The following is a 13246-nucleotide window of genomic DNA, read 5'->3' on the forward strand; positions in this document are numbered from 1 at the left end:
CAGACTTCTGAAACACCGAACCTTAACCCTCATCTGCTCCTGCCAAGCTTCTTCCTTTCCCAGTCTCAGCTGGACATGAAAAGTAGCAAGCTGATAAACAGTGTGTTGGAAGTTTCCAAACCACATGAAAGTGTAAGGACTTATCAACTGTCCTGCAAATCTGGACAATTTCCTTTTGTCCTATGCACCCACACAGTGTGGCAGGCTACTGGTTTCAGTCTTTGAAACATCTGACAAAAAATAGCTTGTTTGTTATTGTTTGGATGCAAAAGAAAAAAACCCCGACACTACCAAAAAACCTCTCAAATCTCCTCAAAAGCAAATTTTTAGGGTTCTAAAATATTGGGTGCTTCTGGATATGAAGATCTTTACTACAGCACAGGCCAAGTCCAAGTTACCCCACACAAAGTGTAAATCTAGAAGATGCTAGCTCTGGATTTACACCAGCTGTAAGAAAATGAAATCTAGCTTTGTGTAGAACACATGGGAAAAACACCTGTCTGGTAAAATATCAGTTAGCTCTGTAAGTGATTTTCTTTGCCTATGTCAGAGAGTTTGATGCTTTAACCCCATACATACCATATATTTTTTTAAATGTCTGTTATATAGCAGTTCCTAACTCTTCTCCTTTATGTGAATACAGTTTAGAATTTTTTAGGGAGCTTCGTTTCTATGAAAGTTCAGAAGAAGTGGGAAAGCTAGTTTTTCTCAGCTTTGTTAAGAACTGCACCCTTATCCCAAACTGGACCATTCCACCTGTGACATTGCTTCAGCAAGTACTCAAATCAAATTGAAACCTTAACATATGAGCCTCTGTCTGAACAGAACTTTCAGAGAAGTCAGGTTAGCTATTGCAAGAAATTAACCTCAGCACTGATTAGATTTGACCTGGAATTTCTTCCTTCACTTTTTCCAGCTGGCCATGAAGTTGAAAAGTCCCCTGGGGATTTTGATGTTCTAGTTGCTACTGAAATAACTGAGATCATACAGTGCTGCTCACAGATAAGACTGTAAGAGAGTCCAACACCTTCTAACTGCAAATTGTGAGGTTCCACTTCTGTGTGGAAAGCCAGAAATACAGCTAAACCATCAGTTTATGTTTCTGGAAACATGGCATATAAGCCTTGATCCAGGCTAAAGAGTCTGATGTTTTCAGGGTTTAAACACAGTCCTTCAAAATTCCAAATGCTAGTGATTAAACTTATAGCAATACTATAGAAATAATTATAATTACAGTAATAAAGTTGAGGACTGGGAGATCGAACTTAATACAGCAACCACATATTCATGTTGACTGTTATGTGTACAGCATAATTAGCAAGCATATGCAATCCAATGTGTGGAATAAATAATTATAAGATATAACGAAAACATATGTGAGTTCTATGAAAACCCAGAAAAAAAGTATTGTTCTTTCCCAAGTTAACCAAAATATGTGTGGCACAAGAGAGCTGAAGTGCCCAACACTCACATGTCAAATGAATTTAATTTCCTTAATCTCATTTTTCAAATGGGTACTCTCAAAGCTTGTAGGCTGTTGTTTTTGGGAATTTTAAATTATTAAGTAGACTTTTATGGGCTTAAAGACCTCCATCTGTCTCCTCCTTGTGGAGGTCTTTTTAGGTTCTTTCTGAACCACTGACTATTTCTCCCCTAGAACCAGTAAATGGAAGCTCTGCAGGCACCTGCAGAGACTGAATTACAAGAGGGCACCAGTGATGAATTGCATTTCATCAAGAGCACTGGAAATGGAAAGTGCTGGGCAGCCTGAGTAAGAAATGCAGGTAAATAAGCAGTGAAGGAGGGTGAAATGGGAGGAAAACTACAGGGAGATGTATGGTACAAAACATCCCACCACTTCAACAATAACTTTCAAACTCTCCATGCAAACGCAACTATGGAGAGTTCTGCCAGTGGCCCAGAAGAAGCATGATCAACCTATTTGAGATGTCCAAACAAAGCTGAGCAAGAATACCCCTCTAGAAAACAGATTAAAAAAAAAAAAAACAAGAATGTCAATGAGTCTGAAAACATTTAAATTCTGATTTGAGCTCAATCTCTTCTACATGGGGAGGGTATGAATTTCCAGAAAAATGGTTGTAAGGGCACCCAGCCAAACTACAGAAGAAACTTTCCAATGCCTACAGCATCCAAACTGGCCATCAGGATGTTTGTCCCCAGCACCCAGAGCCCCAGGTTGTCCCCTAAGCAAGCCAAGCTTTTCCCACTGGGACCGGTCTAGGGTGCACATGAACAGGAAGGTGAACCAGGGTCTTTCTCACAACCCCTGGCTCACAGAGTCCACCCTCTCCCTGGGCAGAGGGCTTGCCATGATCTGCACAATGGAAAACCTTTCCGACAGGAAAGAGGAAGCCAGTCCCCTGGTGGAGCTGGTCACTGCAGGAGCCCATGCAGGAGCAGGACACCGAAGTTCAGACTCAAGCTGTGAAGGAAGCCTGGCAAGGATCTGAATCCACATTTCCTGTATCCAGGGTGGGTGTCCCATGCCTGTCCCTATTTCATCTTGGGCATAAGAACCTCCTAGGCAGAGACAAATAATGTGGGGAAATTAGCGCTTTCCTGGGGAAAGGAAAGAGGAAAAAAAAAATGTAGAAGAATACCTATGTATCTGTATCAAAGCTGATGAATCAGCACTTCCCGAGCAGGAAAACGTCTCGTCGGAGCGGCCCCGCCAGCTCTCCTCCCGGGCAGCCTCAGGCAGCGGGACCGCTCCCGTGGGCTCAGCGGCGCGGAGCAGACCGAGCCCGCGGCCACCCGCGCCGCTGACCGCAGGCACGTTGGCCTCGACGGCTGTCCCGCGGGTAGCTCGGCTTTTCGCTTCCCCACCCGGGGTTTGTTCTCGCTCGCCGCCGGTCGCCAGCCCCTTACTGCCGAGCGCCGTCCCCGCGGAGCGGCCCGCGGCCGTGCGCGCTGTCCCGGGCCGGGACAGGCGGCGGGAGCGCCGGTCCGCCCCTCTCCGCTGGGCATCCCCGCAGGGCAGCGGCCCTGCCGAGCGATGAGCCCACGCAGGACCGGCCTTTGCCCGGCCACCACGCACACCTGCTCTCAGGTGACCAGCCACACAACGCTAGGACGCACTGCCCACCGCGGCGCTCCGGCCCACGGGGACTGGCTCTTGGCTCAAAGCAAAAAAAAACTCAGTTAAGAACATCAAATCTGCAATGATTCATCCCCATCATTGCGGAATGCAGGCACCGGAGAGCAGCTCCATCCCACTCTCCAGTAAGACCCGCCAGCCAGCCCTGCAGGGAGCGCCACCGGTGCTCCGCCGACCTGCTCGGGCGGCAGGCAGCGGAACCTCGATTTTTGCGAAAAAAAGGTGCACCTTTGCCGCTTCACGGACAGAGCTGGGACACTTGAAAACCAAGTGCGGATGAATGAAGCGTGCCCTGCAGCCAAGACATGATCTCGTTCCGTGATGCACCGGTTGGGACAACTCCCGACCATGTACGGCGGTCCCCTGTGCCCGGGAGAGGCTGGCCTCCACGCCACCACTGCCTTGCTGGTGGAGGAGCGGCACCACGGCTCCGCACCGCAGGACCCTCCGGGGAGCTGCTCCCGGGACACGCCGATGGGGATCCGGAGCATAACGATAGCTTGGGGATGCGGCGTTTCTGCGCTCCCTGGAAAGCAGGGATCACTTCCCCGGCCCTGCCCAGAGGAAAGGGGCGAAGGGGAGGCAGGTGCCCGCCGGCTCCAGCCGACAAGCGGGGTGCGGAGGGACCGGTCAGGGGCGCGGGAGGCGCAGCCGACGAGGCACATCACTAGGGACCCGTCGCGGAGAGCTCGGCGCAGAACGGGGTCTGACCGGGGCAGCGCGAACCAGCGGTCCCTTACCTGCGAGCAGGAGGGCGGCTCCCAGCAGCACGGTCCCTGAGAGCAGCTGGCGGGGCATGGTCCTGCCTGCGGGAACGCAGGGCTTTCTCCCTGCCGACGGCTGCGAGGCAGGGGCAGAGGCGCCGGCTGGGCTCCGACGGGCTCTCCTCGGTCCTGGGCGCTTCTCGCGGTGGAAGAGATAACGGCAAAGCGAGGCGAGGAATCCGCATCCAGCAGCACCCGAATCCTACCCGCCCGCCCCGGCCTGGCCCGACCCGACCTGCGGAAAGGGAGTATCCGCTGCGGGCCGCCCTGCCAGCTTCACCTCCCGCGGGCATCAGATACCCGCCAGCCCCAGCCTCGCTGATTTATAACTTCTCCACCCCTCGCCGCGCACCCCTCCGCCCCCCCGCCCACATCCTCCGCCAGGAGCACGCCCTCCCCGGGACGCGTCCCCTGCCCGCCCGCCAGCCCTCCCGTCGGCGGGCACGGTGTCGCTGCCCCGAGGGTCTCCCGATCCCGGCCGCCCCTGGCCCCCAGGGATTTCGCCGTGCCGCCCCGTTGGAGCCCGGGTCTGGGCTGCTTCCAGCCGCCGCGGCCGCAGCTCTGCCGGGGCAGGCAGCGGGACTCGTCCCTCGCACGTCGTCAGGCTCTTCTAGGGAGGGCGTGAAGCGGACTTGAGATTCCTGGACTAAATGCTGAGCGGTGGGGTCCCGGTCCTGCGGAGACCCTCTCCTGCTCCGCAGGAAAACCTTGGCAGCGCCGCGTCCCGCCACCGGCTGCCGAGCCGGGTGCCGGGTCGGGCGGGGGCCATTTAGAGCCGTTCCCCGGCTGCCCGGAGCGATGCTCGGAGAGCCCAAAGAGCTGCCCGTGCCCCAGGGGCCCGGGGCTCCGCTCCCCGCCTTCCCTGGGGAGAGGGAGCCGCGGGGCATACCGCTCTGTGCGGTGCCTGACCCAGACCAGCACCGGTCCCCAGCCAGCAACACTGAGAGCGCTCAGAGCAGGGAAGCCAGGAAGGGGCAGCACTGGCTAAGGATGCTTAGGGAGTCTGCCCTGCCAGCTCCCCTGCTGGCCTTCACCGACTGTAACATTCAGGGCAGCGCTAAAAATATATTTCTCCCCCCCAATGCACATACCTCACGTTTCCCATACATGTTTTATTTTGTGAAAGATCAGCAGAGAGCCCATGACAGCAAAACTCAAGCCCTGTGTTTCCACTTTTTCCCTGTGTAGCCAGAGAAAGGCTGTTGCATGAGTCAGGTCTTCAGTTTGACCCGCTGTGGCCCTTCCTGTATTTTTATACTATGAAACAAGTCACAGGAGTGTCTGCACGGGGCAGGTAAATGTCATCATCCCCCTCTTACAGAGAAGGAAACGGAGGCACATAGAGAGGTTAGGCAGCTAGTCCAAGGTCATAGGAAGCTGGTGACAGGAGACACAAATAGAACTCAGACCTCCCATATCCCACCAGACCATCCTGTGCAAGAAAAAAAAATAAGAAGTTGATGTTGTTTTTAACTTGAGAACTGTTTAGCTTTAAAGTTTAAAGTCTGTGAGAATATTTCCTGCACGCGTCTGTTCGACTCCTATTCATAAATTACGCCCTAAGCTAAAAATTTAAGTCTGTATTTTCCAATCTTCCTGCCCCCAGCTGAGACCTTGAAAATAAAATAGCTATGGATACCTTCCCCCTCAGCTGCTCACACCACGGGGGGAAGAACCCAGAGGTTTCTTTCCCGAAGAGGATGACTCACACAAAGTCACCTCCTCCACTGGAGAGGATAGCAGCTGGGAAAACAGTCAGCCAGGGAGGACAGGCCAACAAGAACTAGGACACTGAGCATCCTGACAGCTTAGACCCCCTAGGAGCAAGGGCTCCCCTATGGAAGGACCTCAGGGAACAGTGTGTGCCTGCCTTTGGCCAACCCAGTGCTGAGTACGTGCTGAGTCTGAGATGATGCAAACCCAATCAAAAGCTCAGCAACCGTGCCACACCAGTTCCTCCCCATCTTCTTCACACCTCCTACATCACAGCTGCATTCAGTCATGGCCCTCCAAAGACCACATTTCTTTGGCAAGCCATAGCTTCTTCCTTCTCCAACAGATGTCATCAGTTCATGATCCACTCAAGTGGCTGAGGATCAGGAGGCCAAACCTAAAGATCTGCTCCTAATCTCTTTTCACTGTCTTATATGTTAAGGTCAGGAAGAGATGAGATGTGAAGCTTGTAGAATGGAAAGGCCCTGGCAGAGAGATATGGAGAAGAAAGAAGAAGCAGATATTCCCATAAAGCAGAAGGAAGGTATAGTAGGAAGCTTGTGCCTGGAACTGGACAGTCTAAACACATACCATGCAATTTGCAACACCCAGTAGAATGCGCACTACCTTTGAAGAGTAGGTTAGATGCTGTGGCTGGACAAACACTAAGGAGACAGCCATAGATCTGTCCCAGGCAAAAGTCTATCCTGCAGGCAATGTGACCTCTTCATAACAGAATCTTGGGCCTTAATTTGATCCTAAGTACTGGGTACCATATATGAGGCCAACTTAATAATTCAAATTCAACCATTACTCACTGAGGCAAACAGCTCTGGTACAAGCACATCTCACAGCAGAGCAGGGGATTGTGGAGAATGGGGCAAGTTTCCAGAGCCAGGGGAAACCCAAGAGAAGCTCACATGGAACAAGCAGCTTGCACAAGAGAAGCTGACTCAGCATAGGACAGAGCCAGGAGCCCCCTGGGGAGCACGAGCCTGAATATGGAGACATCCCACTCAGCTGGAAGCTGGCTAATATCCCAGGCTTCAAGGAGGGCAAGAAGGATGACCCTGATAACTGCAGGTCTGCCAGGTTCTGCTGGAGAGCAGCGCCACAGAAAATGTCAGTGGCAAGCTGAATATCGGTGTGACTCATATTAGTTACTTGTACCAGTGAGCCCTGGCAGCCAGGAAGTCAAACACATCCTGGGAGGGTGTCAGGCACACCATCACCAGCCGACCAAGGGAGGGGATTGTCCCACTCTGCTCTGCACTGGTGGGCCTCACCTCAAGTGCTGTGGGCAGTTTTGGGTGACAAGGACATCAAACTATTACAGGATGTCCAGAGGAATGGGACCCAGATTATGAATGGCACCAAGAGCAAGACTTAGGAGAAGGAGCTCAAATAGCTTTTTTGCTCAGCCTAGAGAAGAAGAGAGTGAGGGGAGACTTCATAGTGGTCAATAACTTCCTTACAAGGTGAAAAGGAGGGGCAGGAGCTTTTATCTTCTTTCTGGTGACCAATAATAAACCAATAACGGGAACACCATAAAGTTGTGTCAGGGGAGGTTTAGGTTGCATATTAGGAAAAGATTATTCACCCAGCGCGTGACAGGGCACTGAAACAGCTTCCCCACTACACCAAGCCTGCCAGAGTTCAAGTGCTTGGACAATGCTCTCAGACATATGGTGTTATTCTTGGGATGTCCTGTGCAGGGCCAGGAGTTGGACTTGATAATTTTTGTGGGTCCCTTCCTATTCAGAATATTCTATGAATTTATATTTCTATAAATAACGGATGCATAACAGTCGTTATGTTTTCTTCAGCTCTGAAATGTGGGAATTTTTATTTTTCTAGCATTTGTTAAAAATACTATTACTAAATACTAGGAAGGAAATCAGCCAAATTTAGCAGCTGAGAGTATAAGCCCTCCAAAACATATCAGGCAAACATTTTGCAAGACTGATCATCTGCTCAATCTCCAGCACTACAGAAGCTGAAAAAGAGAGAGGAGAAACAGCCTTCACAGTAGACAACATTTGTTTTCAGTGTTCACTTGCAGCCCAGAAGTACCTTGTAGTGTTGAATTTTATTCTTCTCTACAGGAAGACTGGAGTACAGCTTTTGCTTGAGCAACCCACACATCTGACGCTAAAACCATCAAGTCGTCAGGCAGCAAAAGCCCCAACTCTCCCATTTGCAGCCCTTGCCCATCCCTGGCCAGCAAGATTCATTGGAACAACATAGAAAAAGAGCAATAGGAAATCTGATTGAGAAGGTGGGTAACCAAGGCTCTCAGACCTTAGATCCACACTGAGCAGCAGACCACCATGACAAAGGAAGAAAGATATCATCCTGAGCATATTGGACTTTTCATAGCTGAATAGTCAGCCAGGCCATTGCCACTTGTCTGCTCTCTGTCTCTTGCATGTCTGGCTTCAGGAGGTAGATGGAGTGGATCTAACCCCCCTATGGATATGACTTAGTCAAGTCACTGGGACACATTCTGACATTGTGGTTTCTACTCCCCAGTGGAAACAGGACACTTTGAACATCCTTGGTTAAGGCTTTAGCTAAGTCTTCTAGGAAGATTTGTTTGGACAGTTCCTGTGGACTTGGCAAAAGTAAAGAGTCTAGAAAATCTCATTCGCACCAGAAGTTGATATCCTCCCCATATGACCTGACTCTTTCTAGCTATGGCAACAATTCCTTATTTGCACCGATACTCAGAATAATTTCTTGTAGCCCTGGTTCCAGTATCCAGAGGCTTATACAAAATGTCACCACCAGCACCTGCAACAGCAGGTGCCTGCCCACAGAAGAAGACTGCATTGGTCAGAGTTGCAGCTGAGGGACATCATGATGTGTGTTGTATGTACTCACAGCAGAGGTAGACACCTCGCGGGAACAGACTACTATGTCTCTGAGACAGTCCCAAGCCCTTGCTGTCGGGAGAGAAGGAAAAATGTCAAAGCAGAGCAGACTGGATCTCCCTCTGCAGATCTTCTGCAGAATTGGCATCTGCCAACTTAATTTGACTGGATGCTTCCAGGATTGAAAATTTAATCAAAGCGATATTTCAGTTGACCAGCTGAAAACATTAAAATTTTTGCGGAACCAGTGTGAAAGGTTCCAATGCTCCCTGTCTACCATACTCCATCTCCATAGTCCCTTATGAGTTCCACTGGCAGAGCTGTTTCTGAGGCTTAGAACAGTTTCTGGGGCTCAATTTAAAACAGTTTGGTGAAACAGTCCCAGATGTAACTTGTTTACTTTCTATGGAGAGTCACTTATAACCTGGGTAATTTTACTGGTACAGCTTACAGGAAGCACATCCATACAATGGGAGACACAGTGAACTCTGAGGACTAGAAGAGTATGGATCTAGCTACTGGGGAGACTGTAACCTGGAGCAAGAGGTGAGCTGAGATGGACACGTCTACCCAAGACCTTTCTCTGGCTCTCATTTCAATGATGTGTTTCCCATCACCATTATTTTGACATCCTCTGTCAGGAACAGGATTCAAGAAACACTCTATCAAGGAAATACCATTTTCCATCATCATTATCCTTAGTTTTCTCAAGGACTGTGAGAAGTGGAAGTGGAGATCTCTTCTCTGTACTACAGTGTTTGCTGGGACATAACTTTTACCTGCTCCCAGGGCACATGAATAGGTAAATGTGTGCAGAAGCATCAACTACAGCTGCTGGTGCATTCCTTCAGCAAGGCTGTGCTTTACCTTATGCTGCATAGACTCTTGACTTTGTACCCAGTCAGTGTTCACCTGCATCACACTTAGGTTCATTTCTGAGAGCAGGCAAAGCAGGCAGCTCTCTCACCATAGCAAGAAAGTAGAGGCAATGGGAGTAATTCCATGCTGCTCACTTTTCATTATAGTTAGTTAATTGGCATTAGAAATTAATTAGGTTATCTGGTATCTTATTGGGAACATCTGGTATCTTATCTTTGGAATACTTGGGCCTGGAGGGTATCTGTCTTCCAGGATTTGTAGTGGCTGGACCTAAGCTGGTCCAGTACAAGGTCACTGCCTTCACTGGCAGTAGGTGATGTGGAGAAAGCCAGAGGAAAGAGTCTGCCCCTCCTGTTCCAAGGGAGCTCTTTGGAACTGAGCCATATCACTGCTCATGCTGCATCACAGCTCACACAGCTACATCTGTGCCCAGCCTTGTACCACTACTGTGGCCTTACTTAAGCAATTACCAGACATGTTCTGACCCTGATCACTGCCTCTGGACCTGATCCTGACCCAAGCTTGCCATCCCACATTCTGGCTCCTTGCTGGTTTAACAACTGCTCTTACCTGCCTGTTTTACTGCTCCTGGCTCATTTGAGAATCAGTTGGCTCAGTTGGCTCTCACTGATCTCTGGCACATCCAACATGATTTGGCTCTGCCCACATCTCCTCTTCTGGTCAGGACCATACAGCAGAAAGCCAGTGATTTCAACAACCTACTAAAAGCAAAACCTACTACAATGCACATTTTCTTACAAAATACTACACAACAGGTTTTATATGTGCATCAGGCAATATTTTATTGAACAGGAAAAAAAAGAGTGGAACAAGATTTTTTTTGACCCTGAAAAACACAAGTACAACAGAAGGATGCTAGTAAGCATTTCCACTGTATGCTGGACCCCACTCACATGCACTCACACCTGCATCAATATGGGAATGACCCACTTTCAGCACATCAGGGTTAGTGTGGTGGTGACATAGTGCTCTTGGCTTAATGTCCCAGGCATTTGAAATTTAGTTCCCAACCATTTCTTCTTCTCTTTATCCAAGAGGATATGTATATGCCTTTCCTGGAGCAATAAGTGCATGAATGTACCAGGATAAGCATTTAGAAAGAGTCAAGACCACATGAAAGGATGGGCAGCATATTCTCCCTGTGGCACTGGGCCAAGGTCACTGCCTTTCAGTGGGAAAGACAACCAGAAGGTCAGCAAAAGAACCACAGAACCAAACCAAAACACATCAAAAAGGGAAAACTACCCAAGAAAATATTGGGCCATGAAAGGAAAACCAAACTTACAAACGAAGAGCTCTTTTCCTCCTACCACCCCAAGCACCAACCCCCAGGGGTTTAGTGCTTCCCTCACCATAACACAAACCAGGCCTCCGTGCTGGGAGCCCACGCAGCTGCTGCTCCAGAGGAGCTGGTGACTCAGGGATGTGCACAAATGCTTATGCCCTGATTGCTTTGGAACGAATCAGACACAAAATGTGAACAAAAGCAAACAGTTATCTGGCCGCAGAAATGGTGTTCACAGGAGTGTCTTGGGAGCTGTACTGGGAAATGTGGGATATGTACAGCACTGTCAAGGTCCTGCAACACCATGCACATGGTCATACCACATGTGCCCCAAATAGCAGTGTGCTATTTGTGCTGGTTCACTTACACAGCCACAGGGAAAAGTGTTTCAGGAGACAGGGCTCAGGACACAAGTTTGGAGCTCTGGGTCCAGGGCTAAACTGGGCTAAATCAGTAGCAATGCCAGTCTACTGGACAGGTGGAAAGAAAGAAGACCCAATACAGTGCTTGCCTGGAACCTCACACAGTTGGCTCTAGCTGTAATCTTTGTCAAAAACCATATCAGAGATATCTGCAGCTCCATCTGCAAGTAGCGAGGATGACATTGTACAGAGGAAGACTAAGGAGAGGTCCACTGGTCCAGTGGGAGTAAAAGTTTCCTCCAAAATGCACTAAAATTGTCTTTTCTTTCATTCCCTAGTAATAACTGAGATTTTCAAGACAACAGTTTTAAGATAGCTCTTTTCCACAGAACACTTCCTTGAAAATAAGCAAAAAAGGTAAAGCATAAAAGTGTTTAAAAATTAAACTAGCTGACAGGAACAGTTATAAGATTGTTTCACTTCTCAGTTCCACGAGATGCTCATGGTGATGTGGGAAGTCATTATCTCAGTGATGCAATAGTGTCATTACCATGGTAAGAAATGAGTATCTTTGCTTCCTTCAGTGCAGGAAAACCTTTACTGGCAGATCAGCATGAATGGGGGATGCAGAAAAGGATTGCCCACTGACTCAACAAGCCTCAGAGTTGCCCAACTGGTGCTTAGAAATCTCGCCTGGAAATGCTCTCTTGTCACTCTGCGCAGCACACAGAATCCATTACAGGTCTAGAAGGGAGAATAATCTGTACACAAACTAACCTCACAAACACAGATTCCTGCTGAGATGGCTCATGTGTGTCTTTACCCTGCACAGATATCAAGTCATCCCCAGAAGCTGAGGTTTAGGTTGTTATTGGCAAAATGGGAGGAAAGACAAATAGAGCAGACCAGAAGATTTTGGTGGTGGGAGTACTCTTGAGATCGTCAGAGTTTGCACTGACTTTTCCTCAGTCCCATTAGCGACCAGAGGGAAGATGGAGAAGCTGGAATTGGACTGCAGTCACCTTTGCCAGAACACCACAAGGCAGTGAAGACCATAATATCATTTGAGGAACAATTTTGCAATGTGTAGTTTATTTTACACACACACAGTGTTTTTGAAGTCAAATTTGCCCCAAAGATCTATGTCTATACAGGGCCACGTATTTTTTAACCCTATAATCTCTCCTGGAGAGAACTGGATTAGAAAGACATTCAAACGCTCAATTAACAAGTGCGCGGCTTTCCTGGGACAGCCATTGTGCAAAGGCTAACAATCCTAGAAGAAACTGGTTAAAACTATTTTGTGGACTCGTACTTTACAGGTACCGTGAGCTGTCAAAGGGCAGACCTCTCAGTTTGGGTTTTTTAACTCTCACGACTGGAAACAGACCCTTTTTCCTGGGTGGTTTGGTTTTTTGGGTTTTTTTTTTGTTTTTTTTTTTGGTTTTTTTTGGTTGGTTGGTTGGGGGTTTTGGGTTTTTTCCCCCTTAAGGAGATAAGCAGGCTGCGTTCTCACTCACAGAGCAAGAGAAACTGCGCGGCGCCGTACCTACCACCCTCAGCCCGAGGCAGCCGCCGGGGCAGCGGGAGCTGGGGGCGCTGCGCGGGGCGGCGGCGGGCGCGGGCAGCGGCACCGCCCGGGCACTCCCGGCCGCGGGAGGAGGAGCGGGGGCTCAGGGGCGGGGCGGGCCGCGCTCGGGTCTCCCCCTGCGCCGGGGAGGATGCGGAGAAGAGGCTGCTGCCGCTTCCCTTCCCGAGAGCCTGCGAGCCGAATTTCCCGGGGTGTGTACGGTCAGCAATAAAAAGAGAAACGCGCGGTCCAAGTTAATTTTCCACCCCCGAAAGGAAATGCTGCTTCCTGTATTATGCAAGGCTGGTGCCAACAACACTGACACAGGAGTCTATTGTCCTTTTCACAAAGCCGTGGTGGGGAAGGGCGCCTGAGAAAATAGTCCTTTTGCAACAGCAAGGAGCTTTTGATCTTGGGGGGGTGGTGGGGGTGGGAGGGCTGTGGAGAGAAAAGAGGGTGCGGCTGGGAGCGATGCGGCAGCGGAGCAGGGTACCGGGGTGTCCTTCGCCGTCCCTTCAGCCCCGCTCAGGAGTCCAGGATGCGCAGAAGTGCCTGCAATTATCTTTCCTCTTCCATGCAAAGCGATCACACGCTTCGGCCCCGCTTCCGATGTGTGCAAGCCGGAACAAAGACACCAGGGATTAGGAGCGTCTTCCTCCTC

The 13246-nt window shown here is 49.7% G+C and overlaps 2 protein-coding genes across 2 annotated transcripts in view; one reads left to right on the plus strand and one right to left on the minus strand.

Moving 5' to 3' along the window:
* The window catches only part of FLT1 (fms related receptor tyrosine kinase 1), a 107734-nt gene extending 103540 nt beyond the window's left edge, over positions 1–4194 (minus strand). Inside the window, exon 1 of the mRNA XM_009102854.4 lies at positions 3859–4194. Coding sequence (XP_009101102.2) covers positions 3859–3916 — 58 coding nt within the window. The 5' untranslated portion in view covers positions 3917–4194. The remainder of the gene's footprint in view (positions 1–3858) is intronic.
* Positions 1–13246, plus strand: part of PAN3 (poly(A) specific ribonuclease subunit PAN3) — a 550273-nt gene that overhangs the window by 185924 nt on the left and 351103 nt on the right. The gene's annotated exons all lie outside the window — the stretch shown is intronic.

Source organism: Serinus canaria, chromosome 1 (assembly GCF_022539315.1).
Source record: "Serinus canaria isolate serCan28SL12 chromosome 1, serCan2020, whole genome shotgun sequence".
Taxonomy (NCBI): domain Eukaryota; kingdom Metazoa; phylum Chordata; class Aves; order Passeriformes; family Fringillidae; genus Serinus; species Serinus canaria.